Below are 20,053 nucleotides of genomic sequence, written 5' to 3' on the forward strand. Positions count from 1 at the left end.
TTCAAATGTATCTGCTGCTGGCCATTCCTCACACTCCCGTCTCTTACACACTCTGCATCTACAGCACTGAAGTATTAGAGTAGTATTCTCATAAACTATACTGAATTAAGGGAAAATAAAGAAAATGCCCAGCAGGACATTAATTAGCAATTAATTAGTAGCACATGGAAAGCTTTATGGATAATACAAATGTAAGAAAGAGGAATAGTTATGCTCAGATGAGATAAATCTATCCTCAGGTGCGTGAAGCAAGAAAGTGTTCAAAATCCAAGGCAAAGGAGGTCTGCACACCGAATGAAAACCAGACCACAAAGGTCTATCAAATATATATATTTATTATTTTAAACTTGCATAGTGAAAAAGCACAAAGATCGGTGAGTTAAAACAGACCATTGAGCAGACATTTCAGCCCACAGCTTTCTTCAGCGCTCACCTTACAAATACAGTTCATCCCTTTTACAGACACAGAACTGAAGATTGAGACCAGCCGAGCTTGACTGAGACTCAAAATGTACTCTCTAATACAAATGTACAAGTTACTTGTTTGCAGAAGAACTTTAAAGAACTGATCCAGCATAGATTTCTTTCAGTTCTCCTAAAAGATGTTATGCCAGAAATATGTACAGCAAAAATCTATAGATATTTTATAGGTAAATGATATATCATTTATTCTAGATATTAAAAAAGGTCTTTGTTTTCATATTGTATCAGAGTATCATAGTAGGCATTAGCATTAATAGCATTGATTTAAAAAAAAAATTATTATGCATATTAAAAAGAAAAAAATCTAATGATCCAAAGAATCCTCAGTGTGCCATCAATCCCCATCCAGAGCTTTTAAAAGTTAATTCTGATTCAAATCTGGACTCCAGGTGTTGTTTAATCAGTGAAAAAAAGTGCATTGCTGTGTGTCATTGAGCATTGGGGATGTTTCCTGTGCACATAAGTCTATGTGAGAGACTCTTACCTGAGAAAGTGTAGTCTGATGAACGCAGAGCCGCGCGCTAATGAGGAACGCGATCATCCGCGCATTTCCCCAAATCCCGCTAAATAAAGCGCACTGGAGAAGCTCCACCTTCCCAAAATCTGTCCTGCACACCGTTATTAGTCACCATCAGAAACCTCTCCTCCTCTTTCTCCTCTTTCTCCTCCTCCTGCGTCTCCTCTTCTCCTCTTTCTCTTCATTCTTACCTCGGATAAAGCAAAGCCTGCGCGCAAAACCGTGCGCTCTGCGTCCAAGTAACCTTGCACATTTAGGTCCATTTAGGCTTATATGATAATCTGTGTAATGTGTGATTAAGAGGAGAAAACCCTGTTCAAGGCCATTTCAACATGGTATGTCCTAAAACTGCGCGTGCGAATTCAAATAAACACATATAGGGATATATATATATATATATATATATGTACAGTACTGTGCAAAAGTCTTAGGCACATGCAAGGAAATGCTGTAGAGCAAAGATGCCTTCAAAAATAATGAAATTAAATGTTTCTACATTAAAAAAAATACTATAAAGAGCAGTAAACAGTAATAAATGAAACAAAGTTAATATCTGGTGTGACAGCCTGTTGCTTAAAAGTCTCAGGTGCAATTAGTGCAGTTTTATAAGGAAGTGAGCTGTAAGTGTTACTGAGCATCTTGCAGAAGCAGCCACAGTTCTTCTGGAGACTTTGACTGTCACACTTGCTTCTTATTTCTGCAGCAAAACCCAGCAGCCTTCATTATGTTTTTTTGTCTGAAAAGTGTCTCTTATGTAATATGCTGCTTTCTTTACTGACATACAAACATTGTTCTGTAACATTATGGAAATGTTTGTAATAATGTTCTGTAACATTATGGTAATGTTTGGAAATCTAAAATGTTTTTGTACTGAATCAATGTAGATGTAGAAGATATAAAATAAAAATCTATATCAAAATATAGGGTGCCTAAGACTTTTGCACAGTACTGTATATATATATATATATATATATATATATATGTATAATGTGGAAATTAAACACACATGGGAACAAGTGTGGAAATGTGGAATTAAGTTAATAATGTGAGAAAAAGAAATGGCATGTCAAGCTTCAAAACTCATACACTACATGGAAAATGTGAAAATAATACTGTGGAAAAAAGAAAAATCAGAACAACAGCATGTAAAAAAACTTGTAACAAAAAACATGTAAAAAAGATAAACACTTACAGTAAATGTGAAATATACACATGTGAAATGTCTAAAAAAAAAAACGCCCACATGTGAAATGTCCTGTAAATCTGCAAGAATCTAGTGAAGTTCTTTTCACTTTTCTGTAAGTAATCAAAAGACCACCTGAGTGAAAATTGTTCCCACCTTTTTTACTGAGATTGTACGCTGAAAAACAAAACAAAACAAAAAAACAAACAAATATCAGAAAGCGTGAATATAGTGAAATGTGAATATAGTCAAAATTATCTAGCATTTCTTATTATAAGATTACCATAAAACAAATATAAGATTATTAAAACTATTTCTAGATGTGTTTCCTAATTTCAAAATTCATCCACTGGTAGATCATTTTTAGAAATAAATGCTTAAAATTAGCAAAATTATCCACCATTTTCAAGCTTGAAATTATAAAAGAAATGTCTAGAAATAGGTTTAATAATCTTATATTTGGTTTATTGTAATCTTACAATAAGAAATACCAGATAAATCTGAATATATTCAAGATATTTTCACTTGATAAGATTTAATGTTTTGGACCTAAAAAAAAAAAAAAAAAACATAAATGAATCAACTAATAAAAATCTCTTTTAAAAATGCTGTTTATATTCAAAATCATATTGCAGCCCAAACTTGAACCTACTCATTAACCTTTTAACATTTTACATTTTCCACTTCAGTAATTTATTCTTTGGTCAGGAAAAATAACTAATTTGGACAAAAATGTTCAGCCATGAGTCTGATATCTCTGGATATTTGTTGTCATACAGTCCATTTGAGTCTGTTATTGAACAAGGACACACTGTGATGTAGCATTAGCATATAGATAGATAGATAGATAGATAGATAGATGCAATATGCACATATCAAAATACTTATATTCTGTATATTTATGAATTTATTTCTATATACATTTATTTATTTTCATACTCCAGCTGATGTATTTATACATGTATGTATTGATTGGCAATTTTAGATTTTATCCCTGGAACACTGAGCGTTAGGCGGGAGTACATCTTAGATGGAAGGTGTATTATGTGTGTATTACGGTGGTGCAGTAGGTAGCATTGCTGCCTCAGAGCTCACAGGCTTTCCCCATGTCCACAAGGGTTTCCTCCAGGTTCTCTGGTTTCCTCTCACCTCACAAAAACATGCCCATAGGTGGACTGGATGTGCTAAATTGGCCCTAGGTGTGAATGACTGGCGTCCCGTCGGCGGTGTATTCCCTCCTAACACACAGCGTTCCTGGGATAGGCTCCAGATCCACCACAACCCTGACCAGAATAAAACACTTACTGCAAATGAATGAGTAACATTTTAGGGTATTACATATGAAAAATCTCATTTCAAGTGTTATTAAAATCGATGTATTATGCAAGCAAAAATAATTTCCAGCATGTAAATACAAATTTTGTCCATTATATCACCACACAAGGTTAATTTCATTTTGAATTGAACCATATAACATGTGGGTTATTTATTAATTTATTAAGTCACTTATGTATGAGTTTATTTAACATTTTGGCAGTCGTAGTCTGCTCTCATCCTGTTTCTTTCTGAGGATCTTTAATGATTTGTAGGTTTCTGTCAGAGCAGCAGTGAGTTTATACCGTCTGTGAGACCGGAGCCTCGATTTATCAGACAGCCTTAATGTTGCCTCTGGGACATATTTGGTAAGTGAGCGAGGCTGTTGGCTCCCGCTGAGACTGCAGTACATGTTTAAGTTTAGAAAATGTTCATGTAAACACCAGTGTTTTATGGTAAATGCTTTGTGTATGAATTCAACAGTCTCTCTACTTTCAAACAGGGGCTGGAAACCTGCACGAAGTCATTTATGTACCGGAGGGATGGGGTATGTTTTTGGCATGACAGTGTATAAGAGCCCTTGAAACTGATGTTGGTGTGTGTGTGAAGTAATAGTCACTGTCGTAATACCAGTGACATGTCCAGGTTTTTACACATGGGACGGTGGGTGAAAAATGAACAATCTCATTATTGTATTGCTTCATAGCTGCTTTACAGTTCCTAATACATGGAAAGATGTGGTCAAAATATCTACTAGAGTTTGTAGCTATGTGATTTGAGGTCAGAGGGGTGGCCATTTTAAAGAAGGCATCTGCCATCTGTGTACACAGGCCTGCTTTATTATGTCCAGTAATGTAGTAGACATCATTGTCACAGTGTTTTCTGCAGGACTGAATACATCTCAATGTAACAAACCATTTCTTTCCAGTTCCCACCCCCTAGCTAGCTCTCCCCTATCAACTGCAGTGAGTGAAGGCTAACATGTGCTTTCTCAGAGATACCTGATTCTAGCCATCCACATCTTTTCGAACATCTCTCCATCACAGGGCAGTGTAACACACTGAGAGGAAAGTGCTATCTGCCCTCTTCTACATACATGAGCTCACAGACAGCGATGATTGGCTAGTGTTGAGCTCGAGCTGGCATGGACTCCACAAATTTGTGCAAAAACTTATGATCCATTTTAGATCAACTCCTTTAGACTGTCATCTAAACACATGCTTCAATAGAAGAGATTAGACATGAGGAAAATTGGACCTTTTGTACAAAGCAGTTAACATGCTCAATATCACACATTTGTTTACATTTAAATAGGGACCTAGAAATAGTGCAGTATCTTGAATATTATATAGACTATATAGAATATAAATAATACTCTTTAGTCCAAAAGTCTCAGACTTTTAGACCCCACTGTACGTATTAGGCACAGATAGCTAATGATATCAATCTTAACAGAGTGATATTAAGCCACTTGACCACCATTCTGATACTTTCTCTCCGTACCGTACAACAGGAGTGTCCAATTTAATCCAGAAGCGGTTGGTGTTGCTGCAGGTTTTCATTCCAACCGAGCAGGAGCCGCCCCATATTCCACCTGTTTAATCGGTTGATCTTGGCCTTCACTCACCTCTCAGGTGTGTCTCCTGCTTGGTTGGAATGAAAACCTCCTGCCACACCAACCCTTTGACGGTAGTCATTGGTTGGGCTGCATCACACTGCCACGTCATTGATTATTTCCCTCCCATTGTGTTTTATTCTTGAGCATGTGCATGGATTGTTTAGGGCTGCTTTAGGAATCTGAATTAGCTACAAATTTTGTCATTTTGTCTACAAACATTAGTTTACTTGATTAAACAATCTATTTGACTTTATTTAAGTGCAACTAAGTAACCGTTTCTGTATTAGTGTAGTCACTATTACATACAACCACTTTGGGAGGAAAAGTCACTGTTGTAGCTAGACAGAATTTACCAATTTATAAGAAACTCCAGGTTACGGCATATTAGGCCTTTTTCATTCAAGTTTTTTTTCATTCAAATTTCAAACATTACAAAAAAACCCTTTGATTCTGTTACATATTTTAAAGGAGAATACATTTAAATATTGAGGAGTATGAATGTAAGTCTATAGACAACACTTACATGGAGTCTGTGCTACTAGACTTGTCTCTCACTGATCCCCAGGGCCATTTCTGAACACAGACCTGGCAACCCTTCCACCTGATACATCACATGAAATCACACACTTGGGGAAAAAAAAAAACGGGCTGTATCCAACTGAAAGACTCATTTTTAATAAGCGTAATAATTCTTTGCAAGAACGAGGCTGGCTGTGATAAATGTGTAGTCCTGGAGAGTAATACGAAGAGAAAAAAAGAACAGTAAAGCTTTGCAGGATTTACACGTCATCTCATAGAACATGGTTCACGTACATATGAGAATAAACTCACCTGACATGAAGAATCACGGCCATTACAGTACAGGCCAAGTAAAACAAATACGTGATATACTGCTCGCTGTTGTACACATAATGTCATTTTCCATGTGCTGTAAATGCTTTCTGTGAAAACATATCAAATTCACATTTCAGTGCATTTCAAAACAGAAATATTTTCATGGAGCATTAGAGCGAAGCAGCACCTCCTTCTGGTAATGATTCGTATATAATCATAGGTACAGTACAGTACAACACTTTAAACACATTTGGGACAACTAGCTTTATTCAACTTGGATTTTCCATTTACACTTCCAAAGTACATAATTACATAATTATATATTTAAGTAAATTAATTTTCTTGCTTTTTCTTTTTCTTTTTTTTAAATAAGCGCTTATTAATTCTGTGGAAGCCCATGAGATCACACCACAGTTCAGTAGAGCACAATACACATTCAGATGAATAAAAAAAGCGTTACATAATGCGTGCTTATACTTCATTTAACACAAAAACTGCGCTTTATACTGCACCATTAGAGATGTAGTAAATACGAGTAGTGATGACATGTGGTAGAAAAGAAAAACATGCCCTTAGACTATAATTTACACAGTACAGTGATTTGTGACAAGAAGGTTACAGAGACACAAAACAAACCACACAATACACAATGAACACAGAGAAAGCTTCAAATGAAGCCTGTAATGATCTATTCATTCTAAAACAAACATGAGGTTAAACACTGCCTAGTGTGTGTACAGCTTGGCTTTCAGGCATCACAGAGATACCTCACTTTCAATTCAACATTCACTTCAAGTTAAAATATATTTCAACCCCAAATACACTCTTTCTAAAAAAAGAAAGAAATAATATAAGATGTAACTGTATGTGTGTATCTGCTAGCTAATATAAGGTGCAAGAATTTTCAGTAACTAAAACAGAGTGGCTTCCACTTTCACAGTGCAGAGCTTACCTCTCAAAACTTAACACGAATGAACACAAGAGTCACTGTTTCAAAAGCCAGAGACGTTTTAACTCTTCTGTTTCTAATTAAAAAATATCAGCAGGCTATGTTTCTATCAAACATCTACAGGGCCTCATTCTTCCTAATGGTTTACTGAGTTAGTGGGAGTGGACTGTTGATGAATTAACACGATCCCAGACTTTTCAGTTCATTAACTCATCAGCTGTTGTGAGACTTGTTGCCAAGACTATGCAGAAAAACTTGGATTTTTTTTTTTTTTTTTTCCCCAGATGGGCGCCAAGAAACAGTAGAAAAGCATATATACTGAGACTTGAAACCATGATACTGCAAGTCAGTAGGTGACTAATGACAATGGGACTGAAGCCCAGAGAGGACAGGAAGACATTTTCCATTTATAAAACGTAACAAAACATGCACAGGATTTAATGTGGCAACAAGCTAATAAATGAAGGTCATAAAATTGTAATCTAAGCACATGTTTTAATTTATTTTCTGCTTAATTTATCAAATTAATAAAATTGTGCCTATGATTTGGTTCATTCTCTTGTGTCATACGAGGCAACAGCAATATGATTTAATACACTACATGACCAAAAGTATGTGGACACCTGACCATCACACCCATATGTGGTTCTTCCCCAAACAGTTGCTAAAAAATGTTTTAAGCACATGAATGTCTAGGATGTCTTTGCATGCTGTAGCATTACAGTTTTCCTTCACTGGAACTAAGAGACCCAAACATGACAATTCCCCTGTGTAGAAAGCGAGCTCCATGAAGACATGGTTTGTAGTGGAAGAACTCGAGTGGCCTGCACAGAACCCTGACCTCAACCCCACTGAACACCTCTGGAATGAACTGGAACACTGTCTGTGCCCCAGGCCTCCTCGCCTGACCTAATGCACTGATGGGTGAATGAACACAAATCCCCACACCCATGCTCCAAAATCTAGCGGTCTTCCCAGAAGAGTGGAGGTTATTATAACAGCAAAGGGGGAACGACTCCATATTAACGCCCATTATTTTGGAATGAGATGTTCAACAAGCATATATGGGTGTGATGGTCAGATGTCCACATACTTTTGGACATATAGTGTATGTCTCCATAACACATCACCCTGTTGTTGATTATTTTCCTATAACAGAATGCCCTGTTGGGATTTATTCCTTATACACAGTATATAGTTTGAGCTTACTGGTCTTGTCTTGGCAAAAAATCTGGCAACAGCTCTAAAGAAAGGAAAATCAGACACCAGGGCCCATCGGGGTACAAAAGGCCCAGTTCCACTTTTTGTAAAGAACTGCCCTGGCTAGTAGTAACATTGAGGTACATTTTATATTTAAGTGCATCAACTATTAAAATAATTTCTACAACACTGAATCTGCTAACAGTTCCGAGTAGGACACATGCATTTTTTTAAAAAGCAAATAATGTAAACATGGGTGGATCCTGGACTCTCTTTTAATTAAGACAAAAGCATAGCTAGACTTCAGTTCAGACCAGTTAGACCAGTAATCTCTAAAAACACATCTGCAACCATGGTTAAGCGCCATTGTATTAAGTTATACATTACATAATTCACTTTTCTCTTAATCTTTTACAAAAAAAGTAAATGAATCCAAGTAAATGAATGCATGTCTTCATCAGCCTGGTTGAAATATCTGCTGGATTTATCAAAACACAAAACTAAAACCAGTACCTATCCAAAGGTGTACAGCAGAGTGTAACTATTCTCCTGTTCAGTGCACAATTATAAATAAGAACTTGCTATAACTTCATTTTTCTCAAACCTATCGCCATATTTAAAAAAAATTCATTTATTTTCCCTCAACAACTTTCCCCTGATCCTCCACCTTTTTGATGGCTGCTTGAATTTTGGCCTGATCTCCCAGCAGCTCTCGAGGCTTCACCGGTCGGAGATTTTCATCCAGCTCCAGCAGAACCGGTACTCCAGTGGGTAGAGTGACATTCACAATGTCAGTATCTGATATACCTGTTTTAAAATGTAGTTACGGAAAAAAAAACTGTAGTCAGAGAGACAGTTTTACCCTTAGAATGTTAAAACTTGGAATATTTTCAATTCTGTAATTAGAGCAGAGAAAGTTTTTATCCAAACATCTCCAGGCTTATAATGTAAATGGATCTATTTTGGGGATATTTACATGTGATTATACCAATTCTTGAATCTGATTGGTCAGAAGGCATTGTTTAATTTTCTATAACAGCTGCTCTGACAGTAGTGCCGGCTGCATGGTAAAGCACAAGTTTATGTTAATGTGCTCTTTGTAATCATTTATCGTTTCTATAGTAACAGCTAATTTGGAGAGACTTGTATAGAGGATGTTAAACAATAATCAGGCTAATATAAAAGACGTGTTGTTATTTTACAAAGACAAACATATAATTGTTGACATGGTGAAGTTTTCTGTATGGAGAAATTTATTTAATGTTTATGGAAGGAGTCTCCAATGTCAGAGCTTTGTAAAAGTCAGAGGTAAAGCTGTAAGTTTAAGTTTTCCACTACAGTAAAGTCTTAGGAATTTTACACTTTGTAGTTTCTCGGTAACATGCTGCCCGATGGTCTTTTATCATTCAAGATACTCCAGGCTACTTTAACATAACCATTTATGGTTATACAGAAAATATTTTTCTTATATAGAAAAACTATGTTTCTCCTAAATCAGTTATGACCCAGTTAGGAGTTACTTTAGCCTCAAAGTTCTTTGTGAATATGGCCCAAATTTATAACTCTAAACTGGTTTCTACACTAGTTTGCAAGTGATCACTTACCTTCTAGATGCTTGAGCAAGGCTCTGCAGCTGTTTCCATGAGCTGAAATGAGGACAGTTTGGCCACTCTTAATTTCAGGAACGATGACATCATTCCAGTAAGGCAGGAGTCTGTCCAGCACCTCCTTCAGGCTCTCCGTTTTGGGCAGCTCCTCTTTGGGCACATCGCACGTGTTATACCGCCGGTCATTGTAGATCTCCGCAAAGTAAGGATGGGACTCATCGATGGGGGGTGGAGTGACGTCATAACTCCGCCTCCACAGCTTTACCTGCTCCTCACCGTGGTTCAGCGCCATCTCAGCCCGGTTCAGGCCGATCAGAGCGCCGTAGTGGCGTTCATTCAGCCGCCATGACTTGGTGATGGGCACCCACTCTTGGCCCATGGCCTCCAGCACGAGCCACGCTGTCTGAATGGAGCGGCTGAGGATCGAGGTGAAAACACGGCTGAACTTGTAGCCATGCTGCTTCAGCATCTGGCCGCACTCCTGAGCCTCTAGGACTCCGTTCTCGCTCAGCTTCTGGTCAACCCAGCTGCAGAAGCGGTTCTCTTTGTTCCACGCTCCTTCGCCATGCCGCAGCAGGAAGAGTTTGTGCTTCGACATCAAGGAGACGTGGGGCGCGAGCCTGAAAGAGTTAAAAGATCCACTGATATTAAGATGTATGGTGGCTGGTAGAAACAATGCTACAAAGACATCAATATAAGTTTCCGTTTTTGGCATCCATGTTAGATTATTTGCGAGTAACAAATGTTTTATGGCAGATTATTTTGGATTTTTGTGGAACCAGGCACAAAAGCACCATCAATGGTTATAAAATAAACACAATGAATGGAATGAAGACGCGAGGCTGGGGCTGATTCCCAGAATGTAGATTCATGCAGCCTATCAGTGACACTCATGCCAGATGAATACACAACGTGAAACTCTTCCTAGATTTAATCTCCATGTTTTTCACAAATCCCTAACACATCAGCAGCAGGGACTGAGAAAATGCATATGATTCACAATCACAGGTGTAATGGATATCAAGAAGGTGGACCATTTACTCCATTATCATTTTTACAGAAATGTAGAAGAAATAGACAGACTGAGCACAAACTGTCCATTTAAAGTTCAAATTACACTAAAGGACAGACAGAACTGTAACTTAAGTGTTGTTTGATTTGAACAAAAGGGTTACAACTTTTCGGTTTACCATGTCTGCCATTCGGAAGAAACACCAAGTATCTTATTACAGATCTGAAAGACTTAAAAATGATTAAATCATGAATACAGCTGCCAATCTGTCTTTAGGTTTGTCTTTAAGTGTATGTGTGTGTGTAATAGTTTGCCTCACATCATTCTAATTATGCCATCGATAAGACCCTGTGATAAAATAAACTGCTCAGCGCTAATAGTTTCATCGTCACGCTAGTCATCGATATTACATTTTACTCTCCCATTTAATGTCACCACCAGCCGTCACTCTACTTGACAGCCAAAAGCCTCCTAAGTAAGATAATTAGTAGGTTTATACAGGGCCAAGAGTCAGGTACAGCGGCTCGCAATCTTATTACTGAGGTTCTGCACATACCTAAAATAATAGTACAGTCGAATACAGAAGTTTGCATATGCTGAGGACAAAATGAAGAACTCTCAATGGATAACGAGACAATTACTGTGTTTGGTTTTACAGTTCCTTCCTTATCACCAGTAACAAAAATGATCAAATGTTAGTGGAAATCAGTATCAGTTTGACAGTCTGAAACTCCCTTTCTGAGTGTGATAATATTACACAGAAACAAACAGTAAATGTACAACCATTTTATTTCTTCCTGCCTCAGCTCTGGATTTCAGCTCGATTCTTCACATCATTTCTGTTCTTTTTTTTTTTTTTTTTTTTTTTTTAAATAAAAATGATTTGAATGACATTACAGTGGTGATAAATAATGTAAGCTTTAACTGCATTTGCAATAAAATTAGGAAAGGTCTTGTAAAAAAAATATATATATATATATATTATATATATATATATTAATGCTAAATTGACAGTTGACACAATTACAATTAATACTGTAATACACTCGGTGGAACTAGTTTGTGTTGTATGCGTAAAAAGTAAATATTGTGCGTAAATATTGTGTTGTATGCGTAAAAAGGAGGATAAGGATAATTATAATTATTATTATTATTATTATTATTTTCATAATGGTTCCTCAGGATGTTTACAGAACTGCTGCTTTATTGGATTTCAGTCTGATCTCTGAGGAATCAGCACACACACACACACACACACACACACACACACACACACACATACATACACATACATACACATACATACATACATACATACATACATACATACAAACACAATCTGTGCATTTCATATGGAAAAGAGCACTAAATGTCACAAACACTAACAGTATAACACTTATTAAAATGTGTGTACGTGTAGTTCAGGGTCAGAAAAGGAGCAAATACTGGAGAGGAAAGGTCAGGGGTCACTGATTAAATGTCAAGGACCAGCTATAGCTTTCCACAGCAACCAGTCCCATTCCTACAGCCTTGCAATAAATAAGTTTCCAGTGAAACACACAGTTTCTTACAGAGACAAATGAGAGAAATGAGGAAATATGTGCCAGCTGCAGTTATTACAGTTACAGCACTATTGCGTCCAAAGCCAAACTGCTAACAGCATACTGTACGAGCTCCATCGCTTATAACATCACACAAAAATAATTATCCCTTTAAACCAAACGAAAACATAATAGATTAAAAGGTTGCCGCTGCAGAAACTGCTGTAAAGCTGTTCGTTACTCACCAGTATTGCACAGCCTTAGCGTTTAGAGAGACTAGCCACCATATAAGGTTTATACTGGAACCGCTGACAACATACCCGGGTTTAATCCCAAATGTCCCCAAATGACTCATATAGTACACTACATAGGGTACAAACACCACGATTAGTTAGTGCGCTAACCAGGAAAGTAGAGCGTTGTTTAAGACCCGCCGACTTACTTAGTATTCCAGCCAATGAGAAGGCTGCTTTCACCACATGGGAGGCGGGTTAACGCGCTACGGTGGCCGAAGAGTGAAACAACAAAACAAAACACCTGCAGTAGTTTAACAGACGAAGATGTCAAGTAATATTAAGACCAATATTCTGATACCAAAAACAGCTATAGTTTTAAATCTTACAAAACCTAGAAATACAAAACCTAGAAAAATAAATCTAATATCTAATAATAATAAACCTGGAAAGCCAGTTTCAAGTCTTGCATGTGTGATGCAATTTTGTATCTTTTTAAGGACCAGTTTGCATTCACATTTAAATAAATATCAGGCTTTTTTTTTTTTAAATTTGTTTTTAAAAACCCATCTGGTTCATCTGCTCAATTTTTAAATGTCAGGATCAACAGTGTTTCATCTAAATTGAATGGTAGGATCTCATATGCAAAACATTCTCATGTTCCAGAGCATCTTCAAAATGACCTTTACGAAAATAGCACTTTATTAAGCTATCACATATAAACAACATATTGCTATAATACAATCATTATTATACAATAAAAATATAATAATCATAAATTATTATAAACAAATGTGTTCTATATGTGCTTCCACTGAAGCCATTTTAGTCACAGTGAAATTACAGCTTGAAAGTCACACTGGTTGCAGTAATAGATTTATTTCCACTCCATTTTATTTGGATTTTTACATTCTATTACACTATGATGCAGTTCCAGCAAACATCTTCTTTCTGCCTTCCATACCGGACATGGCGTCCACGTTCTTCCTCCAGTCAGTAACCTCCTCTCTCTGTAAAAAGGAAAGATTTGAACTACTTTATAACATTTTATTTTTTTACAGATATTTTCTGTAGCCTCTGGGTTTAGGCCTACTGTATAGTCCAACATTTTAGTGTAGACAAAACACTTTCTGGAAAAAAAAAAAACTTTCACCTTCTCCTCTTCTTTCTTGACTGTCTTAAGGTTGGCCTTGAAGTCAATGGACTCTTTGTGTCTGGAGCCGAGAAGAGCTCCGAGCATGGCATCCGCAGACACTCTCACCCTTTTCAGGTTGGGTCTCTTCATTTTGCCCTTCAGCTCGAAGATTTTGTGGTTCAATTCTGCAATCTAAAGCAAAGGTGAAGTGAGTGTGCATTACATTTATAGTTTCCAACTAACCTTTAAGAAAACAAGCTTTAAGAAATTTCATCATCAGAGACTACCAAAAAACACATTCTAGTATTTGTCATTGGATATAGTGTATTCAGTGATAGACCATCATGTTCTGTGTACTTGAATGTTAAACCGATGATCACCTCTTTTTCATTTTTAGCAACTTTAGCTGCAATGTCATAGCGGTCCTCATCAACAACGTCGATTTTGCGATGCAGTTCTTTACACAAATTCTGTGAAATTAACACAGAAAGTTAAAATAACACACATCAGCAGTAGGGAACGTATTGATAAGATGTGTACATGTGATTTATATGATTTACATAAGATTTATATATGATTTATGGTTTATGAGTGATGATTACAGGCACCTGTAACTCTTGCAGTGATAAGCCACTCAGCGTGAGACGAGGCACTCTTTCACTGAGGGCTCGTTCTCTCTCAATTTGTTTCTCTTTCTTCTCCTCCTCCAGCAAAGTGCTAGCTTTCTTCAGAATTTTGGTCTGGAATAATGAGTAAAAACTGATCTTGGGTAGTGTCATGAACAGGTGCACATTTGCACAATATCTTATTAGTTTGTTGGCGTAAAAAAGAATTAGCTTGAATGAATGAATGAATGAAGACTTAATGGCAAAATGAATATATTGGCTTTCTAGTTTCTCTATTTCTCAATATATGTGATTCCTAATACATAAGGGATTTGGTGAAAATTACATATAACACTACAATGATGATTGAAATCAATGAGAGGTAGACATGATGCATTAAGTCTGCATGAATTACACAAAAGTCCTAGAGATGTGGTTGAGGTCAGAGCTGAGTTGGCAAACGAGGTTGACAGGTCTTTGTAAAAAGAAAAATAGGTTGCTGAAACCAGACTAATCCTGAGCTCAAATTCTGAGCCTACCAAACCCTGTAACGTCTGTTGTCAGATGAATTGTACTATTTATACATTCAAATCACAAGGCAGTTTTAATGAAGCAGCAAGCAAATACACTACAAGTTGTCTATACTTAAGTTCTATGTATTTACCCTAGTTAAAATAATTTATTTCTACTAATACACAATTTCACCTGTTGCTTCACTACACTGTAATCAAAACCACATTCCACATACATGCAATAGACTCTGCATTTACTGTTTGCATACAATTTTAATAATGCATCGAATGTATGCAAAACATCCAGCCACACCCCTTAGCAATCCTTCCTGATTTCTTTAGCTTCTGCTCTGTACATCACACTGCATGATGGATATTCACACCTGTCTCTTGTGTCCAGTTTGTATCATGTGTGTCATTACTCATGTATATATAAATCCCTGGTGTCGTTTTTAACATCAGTGCATTTCCCAACAATGTGACCTTGTTCAGTTATAGTTCCTTGTTTTTCCAGTTTTCCAAGTCTAACTCTAATTTATGTAGTTTCTTGGTTCGATGGGTTTCGCCAGAGCTTGATATTGGATTTAACAATGCCAACTGTACGTGACTCTAGGATTTGATCTCTGCAGTAGGAATATTGTTGGCAAAGGCTCAATGAAACGATTTACATTTACACTGTCTGTTGTGCTACTAGTGACATGATTCATTTGACATGTTGGCACTGATACAACAATGTTCAGGAAGAAGCACATTGGGAGCAGAGAAGTGCTCACTGTAGTGTCTCATTCTCCCTCTCTCTCTCTCTCTCTCTCTCTCTCTCTCTCTGTGTGTATGTGTGTATACATGTAATAACTGCCCTACATTACTAATATACTAATACTAATAATAATCATATAGGTAAGGACAGTTTTTAAAATGTGTGTTACATCTAAAATATATCATAATACCAACCTTTAAGTATAAACGCCGTGATGCTGAAATTTTTGGCTTTTGTTTCTTCTGAAATAAAAAGCAAAGTAAGTAATACAGATAGAAATGCTGCACAACATATAGAAGGGATGCTAAAAGAAATTTATTTTTGGCATAGGCTTATACATGTGACCAAAATAATGGCACTTTTATTTGAAAAAAGCATCCAGAGGACAATTGTTTTTATACTTGTAATTCTTACTCACCCCTCTGAAGCCATTTGATGTGATGGACCATGAAAAAAGCATACAAATAAAATATATAAATATTTATGTACATACATAAGTATAGATCATAATTAAGATTTATAGTACATAAAAATTTAATCAACAAATACAAAACACAATAATTATTTGGAAATACTCACCCAGCCTCAGACATGTCTACCTCTTGGGTTTTGTTTTGTTTTTTTTATTTACTATCAAGAGATAAAACAGACCCTTTTATTTTATTTTTATTAATTATTTTTGTTACATCCTGTAACTCTTCAATCAGATTACATCAAGCTACATGCTGTAACTGTTCAATCAAATTAAATGTGTAAAATTGTGCCTCACGACAACATAAGCATTGTATGCATGCATGTATGTATGTATGTAGAATAGTCAGATTTATTGTAGAGTACAATATTTATTAACCAGAAAGCAAACTGTGCTGTTTACAACAGATCACAGTCCAGACTCTTAACCTTGCTGCTGTTAAGACTTGACTGGGACATGAAGATGAATTCAAACTTACCTTCCAGAGGACAGATGAATGACTTCAGAGTCGCGAACAAAGAAAGGCGGCATATTTATAGAGGCCGAAGCCCTTGTGAGTGGGTCACTAAAATAGCCTTGGTACCTACTGTCCTAGCTCAGAAATTGTGCAGGGCCTTGTCTGTGAATGTCCTGCCCTGTGAATAATGACCTAGACAGTAGTTCACTGGAGGAAGGGTGAGCAAAGTGGCTTAACTGAACTGATCAGAGCAAAGGTGTTCACACATGTAGTATGGGTATTTTAGCAGAACCAAGATCTGTGGATATTAAAGAGTAAATAAAACGTAGGGACAACTGTAAAAGCAGGAGATTTTAATTGCAAAGTTAGTTACACAATTCGCTTTAGTCTTAAACATTAAATTCAATGTTATGAGAAGTATTAATATTAATTTCTAACCAAATTAAAAGCTCAAATTGTTCAATTACTTCTAGTTTATCTTCTTAACAGAGCATTGACAGACACCAGACTCTAACACACTGCTGGATTTACTCAGTGGGTTTAGACCACCATCATTAGGTTGAAACAGGAACTGCAGTGTCTAGTTTTCAAAGAATACAAGAATATCAGATGCTATAGCAGCACACACATATGAATTTCTACTTTTAATACATCTATATATACAATTCCAACACTTAGTTATATAGCATGCTTATACAAATAATTATGCAACCATGCTATTCTCTAAAAGCATGCCTTAGAAAATAAGGCATTCATTCATAATGTTATTTCACATCACAATAGAAGTCAGTACTTCTATTGAAGTAAGCTCTTCAAACTCTAATTTTGATGAAACCTTTTAAGTATTTTTTTTCTAGCGTCCTCTTCATTTAGCTCTCTGTCACCAAATATGGAGTTCATCAGTGACCTGAAAGGTGCAGAGATTAAAATACTATAACTTACAAAAATCTCAAAAAAAAAAAAAAAAAAAAAAAAAAAACTAACAGTGCACAAACTGAAACTTTACAATGGAATGAATTAAATGCCACAATTTTGATTCCTGTATTTCATATTATTATATATTATGAGCTCTTAAGACATGCCCATCAGAGCCTCTTACATCTGATCTTAAACAATACTTACCTTTTATTGACCAGCATCGAACAGCTTCTTCCTGCCCTCCATACCAGACATGGCCTCCACGTTCTTACGCCAGTCAGTCACCTCCTCTTTCTGCAGTACAGTGAAACAAAGCCCAGAGTGTCTCAGCTTTTTGTTATATTTTATTTTATTTATTATATGATCAATGTTTTTTTTTGGTTGCATCCTTTCTATGTGGTTGAAATTATTGTGAGTAATCGGGGTCCATGCGGTTATGTCATATTGTTGTTTATTCTTTTAACAACATTCCTTTATTTATGACCTTTCTTTTAGGATTATACCAGTGTACTCTTGAATTCTCGATTCTGACTGGTCAGAAAGTGTTGATTTATTTTCTATAACAGCAGCTCTGACAGCAGTACCAGCTGTAATTCAAATCTCGGCTTTATACTAATGCGCTCGTTCTAATACTGGATTGATGCAACATGGGGCTGAAACACAAGACCCTGAGAACATGGGGTTGAATTAGCATTGTTTCCACCCTACATTAGCCCTGCTTTATCCCTCCGTTAGCCCTGCATTAGCCCTGCTTTATCCCTGCTTTATCCCTGCATTAGCCCTGCATTAGCACTTCATCAGGGCTGCATTAGTCCCAGTCCGACGCTGATGCTGTTTTTGCAGATTCAGCCTGGAGTTCTTAGTGATAGACATGAGATAAATTGTCTTACCTTCTCCTCCTCCTTCTTCACTGTTTTCAGATTGGCTTTGAAGTCGATGGACTCTTTGTGTTTGGCACCCAGGAGGACACTGAGCATAGCCTCGGCCGAGATCCTCACTCTCTTCAGCGTAGGCCTCTTCATCTTGCCTTTCATCTCGATGATCTTCCGGGTCATTTCCTGTATCTGTCCCAGGAAACACCCCAATTTTGAACTGTTATTCTATTTTTTATTTTAAATTACATAGGCATTATTAGAGCAAACTGATGGTTGGAGGCCTCAGAGGATGCTCTTCCTGTCATCTATGTTACTACAGGAATGAGACTATCATCCTGCAACACGCTGAATTTGGGTCAGTTTTTTCACCTGGCTATGATATTTCTCCTTTCCCAAAACAAATATCTGTGTTCATTTGAATGCCAGGAATAAAATGGTCTAAAAAGCCAATATTCAACTACCATCATAGTTCCTCTTACCTCTTTGTCATTTTTGGACACTTTAACTCCAAAGTCATAGCGCTCCTCATCAATGACATCAATCTTGTGATGGAGATCCCTGCAAAGATCCTGAACCAAAAGGGGGAAAAAACCAAACTTGGATTATAATCAGATGATAAATTGTGGAGCTTTAAGATGGCTGTAACTTTACCTGCAGTTCCTGGACAGACAGACCCGAGAGCTTTAGAGGTGGAACCCTCTCACTCAGTGTGACCTCTTTCTCTTTCTTCTTTTCTTCCTTCTCTACTATCAGCATCTCCTGGGCTGTGTTTAGCATCTTGATCTGTAAGGAAACAGACTCAGTAAAAACTACCAAGTATAAACTGACTGTGTGCCTAATTATTTATTCTCACCTTCAACCCAAGCCGACGTCCTGAGGAAATCTTGGACTTTCTCTGAGGGATTTATAAAACACAAATTCAATATGATATTGATTGGACAAAATGTTACAATTACTTCGCACTTCATTTATATGTTTCTGTTTTGTACATGTGCATTAAAGGTGCATTAGTGAAGATTGGTGCTCTAGTGCTTAAGAAGGTGAAGTACAACAACACTGAAGCTTCTTTTCCTTACTTATTGTACTCACCTCCCATTACCTGATGGCGTTAGCATTTTCGCCTAACGTGTGGCTTTGCCCACTCACCCATTCAACTGCTTGATATCCAGGTTATAACACTATAAACACGTGAAACTTGGCTCATACTGATTTGTGAAAATGGTGCCTTCGATTTGTGAAAAGCGTGCCTTCGTGGTCCTTTTTTTGGTAATGAGCTCACACGAGTTTTTCAGCTGATCATGTTAGCTAGTTAGCAGTGTTAGCTACAAAGGGTTAGCTAGCATTAGCTACATACTTTTGGTCCATCTAAAGCATTACCTTACCTGGATCTCTAAGTGGTAAAGGTATCAATGCTCTATACAGATTGCATGTACATACGTGTCCAAAAGGGACATTCCTAACATAACTTCCAAGTCAAACTTCAATCCATTTTCAGTACTTTTTTTTGGGACATCCTGTAGAATAAACACTAGTAGAAAAGTGCCAACATTGTTTATTTTACAGGGTGTCTCAAAAGTCTCCAATAGAGGAATCAGACAAAAGGCAGTTGAAATGAATCAAATAAATCAGATTTATAATAAATGATTGCACATCAAATTATTATAATAAATGATTACACATCAGATTATTATCAAAAATAGACAAGCAACTAGTGTATAAAAAATAATTCATATTTTTGGACTATGTGTAAATAGGCTAGCAAGGTGATTTGTCAGTAACTCTGAAAATTGAAATAATCCTTCTCTACATCATCATCCTTCACAAAGTAATA

General features: G+C 36.7%; 4 protein-coding genes across 6 annotated transcripts in view; all 4 read right to left on the reverse strand.

Annotated features, from left to right (window-relative positions):
- The window catches only part of cald1b (caldesmon 1b), a 37,580-nt gene extending 36,453 nt beyond the window's left edge, over window positions 1-1,127 (reverse strand). For 2 of the 3 annotated variants that reach the window (XM_053235298.1, XM_026918121.3), the window contains exon 1: window positions 968-1,126. The gene's annotated coding sequence lies outside the window, so the exon portion shown is untranslated. Of the gene's footprint in view, window positions 1-967 lie in introns of all 3 variants that reach the window. The other variant, XM_053235299.1, reaches the window with a different exon arrangement.
- Window positions 1,128-6,188: 5,061 nt separating this feature from the next.
- bpgm (2,3-bisphosphoglycerate mutase) lies at window positions 6,189-12,655 on the reverse strand. Its single transcript, XM_026918592.3, has 3 exons — window positions 12,504-12,655; window positions 9,703-10,325; window positions 6,189-8,905 (listed from the first exon to the last, which is right to left on the reverse strand). Exons 1-3 carry the CDS (start codon window positions 12,611-12,613, stop codon window positions 8,730-8,732), a joined length of 909 nt encoding a protein of 302 aa, XP_026774393.2. The 5' UTR covers window positions 12,614-12,655; the 3' UTR covers window positions 6,189-8,729.
- A 520-nt stretch (window positions 12,656-13,175) lies between these two features.
- Window positions 13,176-16,503, reverse strand: LOC113529382 (troponin I, slow skeletal muscle). Its single transcript, XM_053235282.1, has 6 exons — window positions 16,451-16,503; window positions 15,695-15,833; window positions 14,235-14,366; window positions 14,007-14,096; window positions 13,645-13,818; window positions 13,176-13,501 (listed from the first exon to the last, which is right to left on the reverse strand). Exons 1-6 carry the CDS (start codon window positions 16,501-16,503, stop codon window positions 13,412-13,414), a joined length of 678 nt encoding a protein of 225 aa, XP_053091257.1. The 3' UTR covers window positions 13,176-13,411.
- Window positions 16,504-16,767: 264 nt separating this feature from the next.
- Window positions 16,768-19,617, reverse strand: LOC113529383 (troponin I, slow skeletal muscle). Its single transcript, XM_026918549.3, has 6 exons — window positions 19,076-19,617; window positions 18,874-19,005; window positions 18,702-18,791; window positions 18,238-18,411; window positions 17,552-17,641; window positions 16,768-17,336 (listed from the first exon to the last, which is right to left on the reverse strand). Exons 2-5 carry the CDS (start codon window positions 18,997-18,999, stop codon window positions 17,555-17,557), a joined length of 477 nt encoding a protein of 158 aa, XP_026774350.2. The 5' UTR covers window positions 19,000-19,005; window positions 19,076-19,617; the 3' UTR covers window positions 16,768-17,336; window positions 17,552-17,554.
- Between the last annotated feature and the right edge of the window lie 436 nt (window positions 19,618-20,053).

The sequence above is a fragment of the Pangasianodon hypophthalmus genome, chromosome 7 (assembly GCF_027358585.1).
Source record: "Pangasianodon hypophthalmus isolate fPanHyp1 chromosome 7, fPanHyp1.pri, whole genome shotgun sequence".
NCBI lineage: Eukaryota > Metazoa > Chordata > Actinopteri > Siluriformes > Pangasiidae > Pangasianodon > Pangasianodon hypophthalmus.